Source organism: Monomorium pharaonis, chromosome 3, assembly GCF_013373865.1.
Source record: "Monomorium pharaonis isolate MP-MQ-018 chromosome 3, ASM1337386v2, whole genome shotgun sequence".
Taxonomy (NCBI): Eukaryota; Metazoa; Arthropoda; class Insecta; order Hymenoptera; family Formicidae; genus Monomorium; species Monomorium pharaonis.
This window is the reverse complement of record NC_050469.1, coordinates 6,360,690-6,374,803: the sequence shown is the minus strand read 5'-3', so window position 1 is coordinate 6,374,803 and position 14,114 is coordinate 6,360,690. Positions and strand designations below refer to the sequence as shown.

Below are 14,114 nucleotides of genomic sequence, written 5' to 3'. Positions count from 1 at the left end.
TCAATTTTGTACAATTTTAACTATGGAATGTTAAATTTAAGTTTACGTTTCCTGATTTCTTCTGAGATTTGCTGTTTATTTAGGTTCCATTTTACAAAGTAAAATGATGCTTACATTTGGCGCGCTTTTGTGGGAGTAACGTGGTTTTGGCGCGCTTTTGCGCCACGCATGGCACGCATGTTTGGCGTGCCTCGAGCGTCAGTAATGGCGTCTCGAGAGGCAGCGACACTTCCCGCTAAATAAAAATGGCGAGATTCGATCGAAAATTTAACTCGAGACTTTGAAAAATAGAAGTAGGACATAGCCAGTCTTTTTTTTTAGAAGTAACGCGAACATAATTGAAGGCGATTGAGAAGCTGTACAAGAACACAGCTAAAGTTACGACACAAAAGCGCGCCAAAACTGCTAGTATCGCGATGCTTCGCCACAAGATGGCGCGGACAAACATCTCGCGGAAAACAACGGTTACGCACGCGAGGACAATATTTATAAAATAAATTTATGAAGTCTCGATAAGAAATTCAAATATAAAATTATTCTTATCGCGGAAATAATTATGTTTGCATTCTCGTGTACACGCAGATACCCGATAACATAACGGTCGATTTTGATCATGTGCTACGTATAACGAAACGAGAGACGAAGGTCGCGTCGCGTTGTCGCCGTCGTCGTCGTCGTAACCAGCGATATGCTTCGATCGTTGTTATTAATAGCATACGCGCTTCACAAATAATGGCCGGATTAATTCACGCGCTCGTCACGCGTTCCTCGTCGTCGTATTATACCTTCGTGTATTTTTGGCGGGAGGGCAAGAAAGAGAGAGAGTGAGAGAGTCGCCGAGTCCTCGAAGACGTGAATATTTCACGGCGACTTTACTTTCGTGTTGGAGAGCGGAACAATTGCGGTTCCGTGTCGCGAGTTTCGTAAGCGAGAAAAAACTTTTCTCTCCGTCGTACGTTTTGTAACAAGTAATCGACGATCGCGTCGAAGAAAGTTTTCAACACCGTGCGATACGTCGTCGTCGCCGGGAAGCAAGCGAGGATTTCCCCTCGGAGAGCGGACGGTCTGTTTGGGTGGGGAAAATCGATAGGAAGAGGCGAGTTCAAAGTGCCCGAGGGAGAGTACATACACGCGGCGTGTGTATTCATTGACGGCTCTCTCTCTTTCTCTCTCTCTCTGTCTCTCTCATTTTCTTCATTCGCGAGTAGAGGGAACGAGCCGATCGACAATTATCTTCCTTACGGATATCGCCGGCGGCAATGTCAAAAGAGAGGAGGCGTCTCTCCTCCCGGCGGGAGAGGAACACCGTTGCGTCTCGATGAGGACCGTCGCGACGAGTGGCGTCGTGAGGAAGAAACGTCCGCGTCGCGTGTCGCGCTGCTGCGACGACAGCTGTGTGCGGTGTCCGCGCGCAGGAGAAAGATGCTGAGGAGGCTGATGTCCGACGGCTCCTGACAGTCCTGACGGCTTCTCGCAAACGACGGGATCGGCTGCGAAAAATGACCGCCGATCGGCGGCTGGTGCGCGCTCTCTGCGCGCTGCTGCTCTGCCTCACGCTGCGTCCGGACTACGCGCACTCCACGCACATAACCGGCACGTTCAACACGGGCGAGTTCTTCCGGTTCCTCATCAAGTTCGGCTTCCAAAAGACCGACAGTCATCGGAAACGGGAGTCGCGCGGCTACATATTTGGCAACGTGACCGCGCGAACGGACTTCGACGTGCCGATCACTCTGGCGATCCTCGACCGCGGCCACTTTCTCGAGTACTACGGCAATCGCACGCTGCCGGACAAGAGTGCGGCGTGCGCCTACATGTTCAACACGCTGAAGGAGAGTTCCTACGATCGGGACTGCAACGAGGAGGGCCATGACTTCCTGAGGTATATGTATAGCAAATCTTATTAGTGCATCGACGTTTTCTACACACAAAATAGCTAATGTTAAATTTGTACTTTAAAGGCGAGTCCCGTGTCCCTGGGACAAATTGTGCCCAGACGAGGATTCGGTGTGGAATATCGTCAAGGGACATCAGTTTACGTATGTCGTACAGGATATCTGGCAGCCACGATTCTGGTACATGAGCCTAGTGGCGTGCTATAGAAACAAAACAACCTGCCAGTGGGAATATTACAGCAAGCACCACGAGCTCAAGTATGACATCTGGCTGGTAAATGGCAATCCAAACATCAGTGGCCTAAACAGTTTGACATACCAGTTCTCGTATGACAGACAGAATACCATTGAACTGTACTTGCTGTTTTTTGTGTGTTACATCATACTAGTGCCGCTGCAGTTGTATGCAGTAAGATTGCAAAAGCATCCTGTAACGAGATTGTTCACTGCTAGTTTATTATTAGAATTCGTGGCAGTATGTTTGATCCTGATACACGTGTTGAAATTTGCACTAGATGGAGTAGGCTATGAACAATTAGAGGTTGCAGGTGATATTTTTGATATTCTGTCACGGGTAAGGAAAATATCTTTTCTTCTAAATATATCAGAAACATTATTAAACTGTAATATTAGATTCAGAATAGATTAGATCTTGAAACTTAAAAATTTAAAAATCTAAAAATAATGACTTTTTAATATAATTTGTATCTGCAATTTTAATATTAAATTACTTTTATATTTCTAGACGTCCTTTATGTTATTATTGCTCCTACTTGCCAAAGGATGGGCGGTAACAAGAATGGAATTAACTTGGAAGCCACTGGTGTTTGCTATATGGATTTGTTATGGGGTTGTTCACATCTTATTATATGTATGGAATATGGTAACTATATACAACATCTCTCATATTATTTGTACATTCATCAATTTGCAACCAGTATAAATTTATTTATTTTACCAACATGATTTATTTATTTTCAGACAGAAGTTGATATTATCGAAGACATAGATGAATATCAAACTTGGCCGGGATGGTTTATATTGTTATTCCGAAGTGCCATAATGGTATGGTTTTTATATGAACTTCGAAACACCATGGCATATGAGCATAATACTCAAAAATTGAACTTTCTCCTTCACTTTGGTGCATCGTCGTTAGTTTGGTTCATATATTTACCCATTATAGCACTTATAGCGCTTCAAATAAGTGCGCTATGGAGGTTTAAGCTGTTATTAGGTACGTAAAGAATTTGTAAAATGTTAACATTAATTTTTTTTTAGCCATATTTCATATGCATTATTAATTTATAGGTATAACATACTCGGCAGACTGTTTTGCTTATTGTGTAATGGCACATTTATTATGGCCAACCAGAAGTGAACAATATTTTTTACTAGCGCAAGGCGCGGACAATGGTGACGAGCTAGATGAATTCAACGAAGCGCCGCATGTATTAAATAATTATGTAGAGCCACCAGAACTCGGTAAGATAATTACTTAATACTCGTCCACACTGGAAGTATAATATTGAATCAATGACATTTTTAATTACAAGCGATGTGATGTACATTTGCCAAATGATCAATCCAATAGAATGAATAATAGAATGAATACTCTAATATGTGCTGAACCGAACTGAAATATTGTATGCACATTCTTTAATTAGAGATATATCAAATTGTAAAATTCGAAGCTATGTGATATGAAATTAGTAGACGATGCAACAAAAGTAAATGAATATGATATGAGTATTTATATCATAACAAACATAACAAAGTGAACTAACAATTTTCGAATTGATAAATTAATAATTATCAGTTTTGATTATATTTGTAAGTTTATATATACAAGTAAAAATGTCAAATAATTAAATATTATGTATTCATATTTATATATCTTGATAATATTGGTCTTTATGTATGTTACTAATGTTTAAACAATTAGTCGACACATGATTATGCACTTAAGTTAATTGTAAGATATATAAATTATATATTTTGTTATATTAATTACACAATATATTTTGATATATTTTGTATAATTATACAAATATATAAAATTACATAATTTTATATATAATAATAGTTTAAAAATTTTTTTGCTACATACATACGAACTGTTATTTTACTTACTCATATCATATTCATAAAGCTTCAATTAAAGTATTAATTTTTGTTTATTTCTAATCACACAATTTTATACACATCTTGATTTTATAAGTCTTAAAACTTTTATAATATATATGTAAAGAAAACCTCAACAAAGTATTTGCATTTTGATATTTTTTAATTCGTCACTACATCTTGTAATTATTCCATGTCTACTCCATACCAAGAATAGTAGAATGTGCGCTTGAATAAGAATGGTGAAAATAAAATACTTGTATAACTTTCGTAATATAGTATTTGATTCTAGTTCAATTGGTTTAAAAGTTGTGATAACTATATACATAAAGTCATACTGATTTATTAATAACAGACTTAATAGCGAGAAATACAGAATGCTCCAAAATTATCAAATATTCTTTTAACTATAGATTCTTTGACTAGAGGGCCTATTTTGTAACTCTGGCAAGTATCGTAAGAATTGCAAAATAGAAATCCAATTCTCATATCAGGATGCCAATAGCTTTTGGAGTAATTAGCGATTTAAAAAAATTAAAATTTTTTAATATTAATCGAATCTCAATAGAGAATCTGAAAGTTAATTAGAAAAGTATATATGTGTTAAAATTAAAAGGATACTTTGCGAGCCACGTGAGATTAAATTAATTTATCAATATCAGCGATTAAAAAAATCCTGTTTTTTTCAATATATACACAAATATATATCTGAAGTTTTGATTTTTAGTTAGAAGTTAACAAATTTTTGTTTTTTTAAATAAATCGTTTATTTTTAAACGACAAATCTTAGTTTTATTTGAATCTCTTATTCACCTGTTTCATGGAGGGTTAACTCTCCCAACAGCTAAGGAAAAATAAAACATTGAGTAGAGAAGCTAAGAAAACAGTATTTTTGGTACGTTTTGTGTGAGCTTTTCATGTCTATTTTTGTTCTTATTTTATAAAAAGATTATCTTTTAAAGTATGTAATGTTAAACATTGTTATTTAAACCAGTTTGTCATTAGATAGGCAACATACAAATAATGATCACAAACACAGAAAGTGAAAACGCACCTATGCAACATTCTTCCGATTTTATTTAAGTTGGTTCACATGTTAATTGCACATTGATGAATAAAATATAAATACTTTATATAAAAGATGATCTGATATGCGAGTTTACGCTAGTAAGCGCGCGTTTTCCTGTCATACTATTATTGCTCAATCTTGTAATAACTTAGATAATGATTGCATATATATTCTCTTGAGAATATTTTAATGCTCAGCGTACATGTACATGTGTGGGAGAGATCGATAAAATCTTTATGATATATTTATATTTTTAATATTCACTGAAGCGAAAGCAATTTAATGGTTTTTTTCTATGTATATTATCTATGTTTAAGTTATATTTAGAATTTTAAGCACACTTTTTTTGAAAAGCACATTTAGAATTGTTATCAATACATGTTACAAATCATGTTAATGTTTCTGTGAATAACAATGTGTTTAATATACGTACATTTCTTTTATATATATATATATATATATATGTATATATAAAATTTATTTTCAAAAGTAAATGCGTGTTTTCTAACATGTCTTGAAATGCTTTTTATAGATAAATGGTTAGCAAATATTTTAGTATGATAAAATTGTTATATCACTACAGTCCAACTAAACAGAAAAGATATCTTATTTAATTAATTTTTTTGCCAGGATAGATAATGTATTATACAACTTGATAATAATAAATTGTTTTATATACCTAACTTAAAATTTTTTTGTATAATTGCAATTAATTTAAACCTCCCTAGGAATAAGAGCAGCAAGAAATCTAGTGACAATTACATTAAAAAATCAATATTTATTATATATTTTTATTTTTCTTTATATACATTATTGAGTTACATTATAAGGAACTTATTATATTCAACATGGTTCAACAAAGTACATAAGTATAACGTACAAATATTTCAATAATTTAAATATTTTTAATTTTTTTGTACAGAGGTAGATTTTTTCTAAAAATTTTAGTAGAAAATTCTATTCTTTTCACATTAACATTCTTAAACAAAATTGTTATAGAATTGTTCAGATCAAACAATGTACTCTGTTGTAAAAAGTTTGTCTTCTGCCATTTTAAAGGTTATCAAATTATAACACATAAAATTATAATAATCTTAATTTTGATGTAAGACCGTCGATAACTTCATTGGATCCAGGTCCTATACCAACAACTGTGACTGTACCACGCTTCAGCTGAGTCAGACCAGCATCTTTTATTATGGCAGTAATTAAGCCAGCGCGTTGAGCTTTGTCCTCTAAGACCAACAGCTCCTCTTCGTTAGGTATTTTAACAACAATTTTAGGCTGCCCATTTTGTAACCAAGTTTCAAACATTAAATGTTTCTTTTCATTATTGAAGGTCTGACGGCAGCATTCTACAGCAGCATGAGCACACTGAGCAGCAATTTTACCTTTTCCTATAGGTAAATCCGATCGAACCACTATCACCATTTTACAAGTTTCTCCATTCCAATTAGGAGCCAAGAAAGATCTGATATATTTACTTATCAATCTCATTTTTTATAATCTTTTACAATCACACGTACTATTGACTTCCTGAGTCTTGTCGTTTTGTACACTCAGCCATACATTCTTTAAACTTTTTTACTTCATTTTGACACTTTCTCCAATCTTGATGTTCAGCTATGCATTCCTATGAAATAATTAAGTATTAACAAAAAATTAAGTATGTTAAAGATATAATCTATATTTTGTATAACCATTGATTAAGGAGGTATGATTAAATTAAAATGAACTAATATCAGTTCTAGACAACATACTTGAACTTGATAGTGCAATTCTATGCAACCAGTTTTTTTTAACATCCGTTCGACGGGATCTTCAATTTCCTTTTCGGTATTATCAGTATTTGATGATGCGGATATCATATTACCGATACTTAAGTGAAAAGAAATTTTAATTATATCGCTGAAATAATCATTCTCATTAAATCATCAATAAAAAATTACTTAAAAGTTTCGATAAAATGTACATTAGAGGTTAATTACTCTTTGCAGTCACACAAGTAAAGAGGCGTCTATTCTTTACTTTATAAGCTTTATTCTTTTATCTGTCTACCGAATAGTTTCGAAGTATTTGTGATACGAAGAAATCCGAATAAACTGACCTAGATTAAATGAAGATTGAGAGGAATCATCGCGTTAGGTGCCGGCAACAACGTATCGTACGTTCGTGAAATCACAGTTCTTACTTACAATTGTAATCTTTTTAAACAAATAATACGGTTTCGCTTTGTCTTTAATAAATTAACACTCTACATTAAACGGTAATAATATATATGATTAAAAACAAAATTGCATAATTACACGAATGGTGCAACGTGCAGAGAGTATGAAGCAGTATGCAGACACGAGGTCATAAGACTCATATAAGTGGCCCCCTCCCCCCAAGGAGCTCAAGGATAAATGTGAAGTTGCGCGTGAATCGAGGCACCTTCGAGCGATTCTCATTTAATCAATTATTTTTACATTATACAGTTAGTCGACGAAAATAAATTAAACAAAGCCCTCATATAACATTATTTATATTTCGTATGGAGAGTGCTCTGAGGTGACCAATTGAAGGTATAATTTAAAATATTTAAATTATATTTGGAGAATTTAAATTGCACGGTCTTTAACCAGCCGACGTGTCCTAACTTCAAGCGGCTTACTTCAAGCGACTGGACGGCGGCGATCGTGGCGCCGCCGGCGTTCGATCGTCGGAACTGTTTCCGATTGTGCGTGAAAGTAAACCAACGCGTGTGACGGCTGCGAGAGAGATCTACACAGATCTACAACGCGGAACGGCCAGATATAGGAGTACTCCCAATTTGCGCGAGTTTCACAGGTATTTATTCCGGGAGGCGGGCGCCCTTGTATCATCTCGCGTAATATACGTTCGAGGCCGGTCCGGCGCGGCCCGGCCCGGCCCCCTTCGCCCTCCGCGCGCGAAGAACGCCCGACGTTTCCGCGACAGGATCCGCGACGCGACAACGACGTCCGGCATTCTCTCGCGGGATTCGCGCCTATCTATCCTCTACGGAGAAGTGCTGCTGGGAGGAGTGCGCGGCACCGCCTTTCCCGTTCACTCGTGTTACCACAGCCTCCAGCATCGCTCGATAATCGCGACGGATCGGGCGCGGCGGCGGCGATAGCGGCTCGCTGTGCCTTCCTTCTTACGTGTCTTGTCGCAATTATTTATAACGTTCGTTTAAATGATCGACATCCTTCCGCACGAGTGAGATAAAGGAAAAGGAAGAAAAGAACGAGTGAGAATCAAGTAGTAAAACAAGCATACTACGAAATGTCCTTCGAGTTTTTTTCTCTCTTTGCTTATTTTGACATATCCTATTTCCAGTCTTCGATCCTGTTGTTTACGTGGATGAAAATCCGCGGTGAATCTCGAGTAGTAACATGTGCCGTGTGAATGTGTAATTTAATTTGATTAATAAGTTTACTTTGCTCTTCTACTCTGACTGACACTACTGTTATTTGACAGCGGTGTGTCTGAATATTCTGAATTATTACATTTCTCTCTTTCTTTCTTTCTTTCTTTCTCTCTCTCTCTCTCTCTCTTTCTCTCTCTCTCTCTCTCTCTCTCTCTCTCTCTCTCTGTCTTTATGACATTTGCTGTAATATTAAAAACAATCTATCATTAAATTTCTTATTTAAATTTATGTATCAATATCTTGAAATTGTTTTGTTTTTTAGGTACAGAGTATAAAACACAAGCTTAGATTAATTTATGCATTAATAAATATTAACAAATTATAGCGCAATTTTTTTAAGTATAATAAATATAGTTTTTTATTTTTAATATAATGCTTTGATATTCTAAATCTGCTGTTCAAGATATGTATGTGATTCTGAATTTAATTTACACATGTGCTAAAATCTACTCTTTATACCTTTCTTTTTTCTATCTTGAATAAAGGAAAGGTAATAGGGATGAAATAGAAATCTTGGATATAGCACTATTCTAAATTATTTATTTTAAAGTATGTAGAGGATATAATACTTTATATTTCTATATGGTATATAAAAAATATTTTAACAATGCATACATACAAACTATTTTCTTTATCCTTAGTCTTAGATTTCTCATACTGACAATGTAATTCTCACATCCTGCCATTGTTATTTCTGCTCTGCTTTAATTAAGATAACCATCAGAAAGAGAGAGAGACTCCTATTTTGAACAAGAGTAGAAGATGTACATGTGTTTTATACAATTATAAACAAAGGTTGCTGTTATTTCCTTATTGTTAGCACAATAAGTATATATGTGTGGATTTTTGTAATTTATGAGAATTTATAAGAATTTATAAAAATAATGCAGAAAATAACCAATATAAATAAATTATGTTACAAGTACATTTAGGTTTGAAAAGCATTGAATATTACAAACACAGAGATCCCTGATCATACGCTTTTAAGATATGACAGACATTTAGTGACCACTTTATCTTAATTGAAGGTAATTATCTCAAAAATGTCGAGGAAGCCAGGAGCTACCCAAGCCATGCATAAGGTCATAATGGTTGGGAGTGGAGGTGTTGGAAAGTCTGCCCTGACATTACAATTCATGTACGACGAGGTAAAATAAGAAACAACTGAAAAATAAGAAAAGATAATGCTTTTGTTACTATTAATGTGTATATTTTTCAAGTTTCTACTTATCTACTGATAAACATCTTCTATCATACTTTAAGATTTTAATTTTAAACATTACATTTTTTACTTTAAAAAGCTATTTATTTCTTATAATTTAATCGAAATATTAAAATTAGTTTGTTGAAGATTACGAACCTACAAAAGCAGACTCCTACAGAAAGAAAGTTGTATTGGACGGAGAAGAGGTACAAATAGATATTTTGGATACTGCAGGACAAGAAGATTACGCAGCAATTCGGGACAATTATTTTCGCAGTGGGGAAGGATTTCTCTGTGTATTTTCGATAACAGAAGATGATAGCTTCCAAGCTACACAGGAATTTAGGTCAGTAAAATTTGATAAAATTAATCATTAGTTTAATAATATTACATGAGACAAAAAATTGATTATAATATGATAATTTTTTATAATGTATTGTTTGGTTATTCTATGAATAGACAAAAAAAATCTGTTTTTCTTTTCTATAGAGAACAAATTCTCAGGGTAAAAAATGATGAGAACATTCCATTTTTATTAGTGGGAAATAAAAGTGATTTACAAGAAAAAAGGAAGGTTAGTCTGGCCGAAGCTCAAGCAAGAGCTCAACAATGGGGTGTTCCTTATGTAGAAACAAGTGCTAAAACAAAAGAAAATGTAGACAAGGTAAAATATTAATTTTATATATACATATACATATTTTTTAAATTTAATTTTATGAATGAGATATATATAAAATTTTATGTATAGATATGTTTTTTCTATCTATATAATTTTTTTATTAATAGTATCTTTGTTTAAAAAAATATTTTTTTATTTTCTTTTAATTTTTGTAAAATATATAGATTTACGGGATTAACTTTTTTTAGTTAGGTTTTATATAGTTGTAATATTAGACGTTTCATTGTACACTTCATCACACACACACACACACACACACACACACGCGCGCGCGCGCGCGCGCGCGCTTATGGTTAAAACAAAAAATAGTTAATGCATATGTATTTTTTGTTGCTTTTATTTCTATTATCAATGTATCGCATATGAATTGAATGCACGAAATACTGCATTTTTAAATAGGCTTATAATTATGCAATCTATGTATATTTATATACTGTTACATTTCCATTGATTGTGCTATTGCTTATGCGCATAGTTCTCATTTTCTTTTCTTATGAATATGAGGAATATTATATTTATTTTTTAATGCACATTTTATATTCCTTAAAGCTTTGAGATCGCATCCATTGCACATTTGCAGGTATTTTTCGACTTGATGCGTGAAATAAGGTCACGCAAAATTGAAGATAAGTCAGCAAGCAACGGTCGAGGTAAAGACCGTACCAAGAGGAAGAAAAAGAAGTGCATTATTCTATAGGTTTGCCATTTTTTCTTGCACTATATTTTGTTTTGTATTTCGAGAGGAGAGATAGAATATAGCATTTCCTGTTTTAGCAACGTTAATTTATTAGTATAAAATATATATGGAATGTCAATAGACAATGTATTTAACTAATGCAATTTCTGATATTTAATGCTATCAGATATGCAATAAAAGTTTAAATAAAATTAAATCAATATTAGAATGATGTTCTTTCAGAAAATATTAACAGATTAACAGAGTAATTATTTTTAAAAAATTATTTTATTGCATGTCTGCATTTTAACTTTATTTCACATTTATTGATATTTAAAATGTCAATTCTTTTTAAAAATAAGTTTACAAATGTTAGCATAATAAATAATAATAAATGTGAAACTATACATTTATTTGTAAAGCTTATCACAGCTTATGCATAGCATGTCTGCTTTTCTTTTTTTTTTCTTTTTTTTTTAAACGACATTGTCTTACAATATTCTGTGTTACATATTGTACAATTTATATTTTTTGTATTATAATCACACATAGTATTAATTATAAGAAAAAAGAAAAGTATTAATTTTATTTTTAATTATATATTACTGTAAGTTGTAATAAAAATATTCTCTTTCTCTCTCATTAATTTAATCATATAACATTATAATTTTGAACTAAAATCAACCTAGCTTCTGTAAGTATTATTTTTTAAATTTGATTCATATTTATTTTATTAAAATTGTCTCAATAAAGAAATAAAATAAAAATGTTTCAACAGAAAAAAATAAAGATTGCTTTACTTAATAATTATTTAAGCAACTTTTACAAATATTTGAATATTAATTCATTAATAATATTATATAGTTTTCTTTCTTAATTCAATATTAATATATATTTTAATTTTTAATTGTCAATATGTGTGAGTTGTTAAAAAATAGTTTACACAGAAAAATAAATAAAAACGTGTTCTACGTTGCAGGTGTTTTTTGACTTAATGAGAGCAATAGCTGCTCGCAAGGCACAGGAAAACCAAGGAGATGGGAGTGAACGTAATAAGGAAACAAAGTGCTGCATCTTGCTATAACAAACATAAAACAATATGTACCTTATGTTATGGAAGGTTCAACTCCTATAATTGAAAGCTAAACGTAAGAGGACTGTATTTATACAAAAATGAAAGTTTTCTGACACTTTACAGTGAATTGACGCTTTTAATTTTCGCTATATTATATACAAAATATATTCAACTAAAAAATATATATATATTTAATACTAATTTATATATTTCGAGAACGTATCATATATCTGTTTTCTATGAAATTAAAAAAATTTAATAGCAATACATTTTATTTATACATTAGTTATTATTATTATGTAATTATATATTTATATAATAATTTAAATTTAAAAAATTATAACATTTATAGTAGCACAAAATTATAAAAATGCGTACAAGATAATTTACAAAATTATTTGTCTTAGAGTGCTGAAATGTAAATAATATTAACATATTTGGAGGAGATTGAAAATGTAAACGATATATGATTTATGAAGATTTTGTTTTTTTATTTGTGCAAATGTAATTACATTTATGTTGAAATAAAAATAATTGCATTATCAGTTTGCATTATTTATTTGCAACCTTTAATAATTTCAGCACTCTTTAATCTGTTTAAAAATGATCGAAATGTAAGAATGGAGTTCAACATTTTTTACATATTTTGATTATCTAAATGATGAATCAAGATTTATTCAGATTTATCAAAATAGTCATAACACTGTAAAGTAATGAAAATTTATAATTTGTAAGAAATTTGTTTATATATACATATATATGTGTTTCACATAGTTTTAATATATCACTATGTTTTATTTTATATAGTTATTTTTATCATAGCATTTTATAGTATAACAGTTTGATATCTCGAACGTGTGAGTGAATTTTATAACAGTTGTAACACATTAATGATTATTTCTCTTTGTTGTATAAAATGTTATATATTAAATTTTACATAAAAAGTGATTGCATTTTGCGTGCAAATATGTATAATAAATTTAAGATTTTAAGTATAAATTCTAGCCATAAAATGAAGATAAAATTTTAATAAAAATACTTGATTTATTATAACTCAAATTTATATAGTAAAAGATTATCAGTGGTTTATTTTGCAGTAGTATTTAGCGCTCGTTGTTACTCGCACATCTGAAATATCAAGCCATGATGTAAAAATAAAATAAACTTTTTGTGTTTAATATATTAGACTGTAATTAGAGACTGATTGTATAATTAATTCACATAATTAAGAGTCACTTGTTTAAAAACTTCTACCTCTATGAGGCGCATTTATACAGATATATAAAATTTTCAATTTTAATACAGCTTTGACCGAAGAGAAAAGTGACTTGAAAATTATATTTCAGAATGATAATTAAAGTTCACAAAATGCATATATTATAGTAGTTTTCTTATGAAAGGAAAATGAAATATCTGTCTATTTAATTTTGATACTTTTGTACTGTTGACATTGATTGTGCCTTTTAAGTGTTCATTGTTAATGTAACGAGGTCAATCAAACTTTAAGATTCTTTAGAAGAGTTTTATGACGACATTTATATTCAGATATATTCAGATCTATAATAAATTATCTATACTACACACTATATATACCTTCGTAATTCTATGTTTAATCTGCTATTTTGTCATAAACGCCTTTTTATGTAACAGTGATGTGATTTATTATTGAATTGTTATTTATCCATTCACTTATGTCCAAACATTTTTGTAAGTAACCAAATCCAAGTGCAGAATACATTTATTAAAACATATAATGCATTAAATATTTTATTTTTATCTTGTAATAAATGATTTGTAAATTATTTATTTTCATAATTTCCAATAAAATATTTTCACTTGTGAATTATTTGTGTTACTTGATAAATAATAAATACATATTTAACTAAAAGATTAATAAAAATTGTATTTCTATATATATATGTTAAAAGTAATTAATTTGTTTTATTAAATATTCTATCTATA

At 31.5% G+C, this 14,114-nt stretch overlaps 4 protein-coding genes across 11 annotated transcripts; 2 read left to right on the top strand and 2 right to left on the bottom strand.

Moving 5' to 3' along the window:
* The first annotated feature begins 62 nt into the window (after positions 1 to 62).
* LOC105829761 (integral membrane protein GPR180) lies at positions 63 to 5,771 on the top strand. Its single transcript, XM_012668831.3, has 5 exons — positions 63 to 1,882; positions 1,962 to 2,469; positions 2,641 to 2,778; positions 2,877 to 3,132; positions 3,207 to 5,771. Exons 1-5 carry the CDS (start codon positions 1,500 to 1,502, stop codon positions 3,395 to 3,397), a joined length of 1,476 nt encoding a protein of 491 aa, XP_012524285.1. The 5' UTR covers positions 63 to 1,499; the 3' UTR covers positions 3,398 to 5,771.
* A 94-nt stretch (positions 5,772 to 5,865) lies between these two features.
* LOC105829773 (peptidyl-tRNA hydrolase 2, mitochondrial) lies at positions 5,866 to 6,616 on the bottom strand. The gene has a single exon (XM_012668847.3). The coding sequence runs from the start codon at positions 6,583 to 6,585 to the stop codon at positions 6,172 to 6,174; it is 414 nt and encodes a 137-aa protein (XP_012524301.1). The 5' UTR covers positions 6,586 to 6,616; the 3' UTR covers positions 5,866 to 6,171.
* On the bottom strand, positions 6,597 to 7,729 carry LOC105829774 (cytochrome c oxidase assembly factor 4 homolog, mitochondrial). 6 transcript variants are annotated; one of them, XM_012668851.3, is made up of 4 exons: positions 7,284 to 7,721; positions 7,077 to 7,195; positions 6,849 to 6,996; positions 6,597 to 6,721 (listed from the first exon to the last, which is right to left on the bottom strand). In XM_012668851.3, the coding sequence occupies exons 3-4, from the start codon at positions 6,954 to 6,956 to the stop codon at positions 6,614 to 6,616; spliced, it is 216 nt and encodes a 71-aa protein (XP_012524305.1). In that variant the 5' UTR covers positions 6,957 to 6,996; positions 7,077 to 7,195; positions 7,284 to 7,721; the 3' UTR covers positions 6,597 to 6,613. The 6 variants fall into 6 exon arrangements, with proteins under 6 accessions (XP_012524305.1, XP_036140386.1, XP_012524302.1 ...); XM_036284493.1 differs by having other exon boundaries at positions 7,395 to 7,721; XM_012668848.3 differs by lacking the exon at positions 7,077 to 7,195 and having other exon boundaries at positions 7,395 to 7,729.
* A 36-nt stretch (positions 7,730 to 7,765) lies between these two features.
* LOC105829772 (ras-related protein Ral-a) lies at positions 7,766 to 13,903 on the top strand. 3 transcript variants are annotated; one of them, XM_012668843.2, is made up of 6 exons: positions 7,766 to 7,917; positions 9,547 to 9,666; positions 9,860 to 10,068; positions 10,212 to 10,386; positions 10,982 to 11,098; positions 12,057 to 13,903. In XM_012668843.2, exons 2-5 carry the CDS (start codon positions 9,562 to 9,564, stop codon positions 11,096 to 11,098), a joined length of 606 nt encoding a protein of 201 aa, XP_012524297.1. In that variant the 5' UTR covers positions 7,766 to 7,917; positions 9,547 to 9,561; the 3' UTR covers positions 12,057 to 13,903. The 3 variants fall into 3 exon arrangements, with proteins under 3 accessions (XP_012524297.1, XP_012524300.1, XP_012524299.1); XM_012668845.3 differs by lacking the exon at positions 7,766 to 7,917 and adding an exon at positions 7,940 to 8,338; XM_012668846.2 differs by lacking the exon at positions 10,982 to 11,098.
* The last annotated feature ends 211 nt before the right edge of the window (positions 13,904 to 14,114 follow it).

Coding starts and splice junctions, on each gene's coding strand:
- LOC105829761 (XM_012668831.3), top strand. CDS start 1,500: ATGACCGCCGATCGGCGGCTGGTGCGCGCTCTCTGCGCGCTGCTGCTC. Junction 2,470..2,640: donor TTTTTGATATTCTGTCACGG/GTAAGGAAAATA, acceptor TTATATTTCTAG/ACGTCCTTTATGTTATTATT. Junction 2,779..2,876: donor TATTATATGTATGGAATATG/GTAACTATATAC, acceptor ATTTATTTTCAG/ACAGAAGTTGATATTATCGA.
- LOC105829772 (XM_012668843.2), top strand. CDS start 9,562: ATGTCGAGGAAGCCAGGAGCTACCCAAGCCATGCATAAGGTCATAATG. Junction 9,667..9,859: donor TACAATTCATGTACGACGAG/GTAAAATAAGAA, acceptor TATTAAAATTAG/TTTGTTGAAGATTACGAACC. Junction 10,069..10,211: donor CAAGCTACACAGGAATTTAG/GTCAGTAAAATT, acceptor TCTTTTCTATAG/AGAACAAATTCTCAGGGTAA.
- LOC105829774 (XM_012668848.3), bottom strand. CDS start 7,456: ATGAGTCTTATGACCTCGTGTCTGCATACTGCTTCATACTCTCTGCAC. Junction 6,997..7,394: donor CTGCACGTTGCACCATTCGT/GTAATTATGCAA, acceptor TGATTATTTCAG/CGATATAATTAAAATTTCTT. Junction 6,722..6,848: donor AATTGCACTATCAAGTTCAA/GTATGTTGTCTA, acceptor ATTATTTCATAG/GAATGCATAGCTGAACATCA.
- LOC105829773 (XM_012668847.3), bottom strand. CDS start 6,585: ATGAGATTGATAAGTAAATATATCAGATCTTTCTTGGCTCCTAATTGG.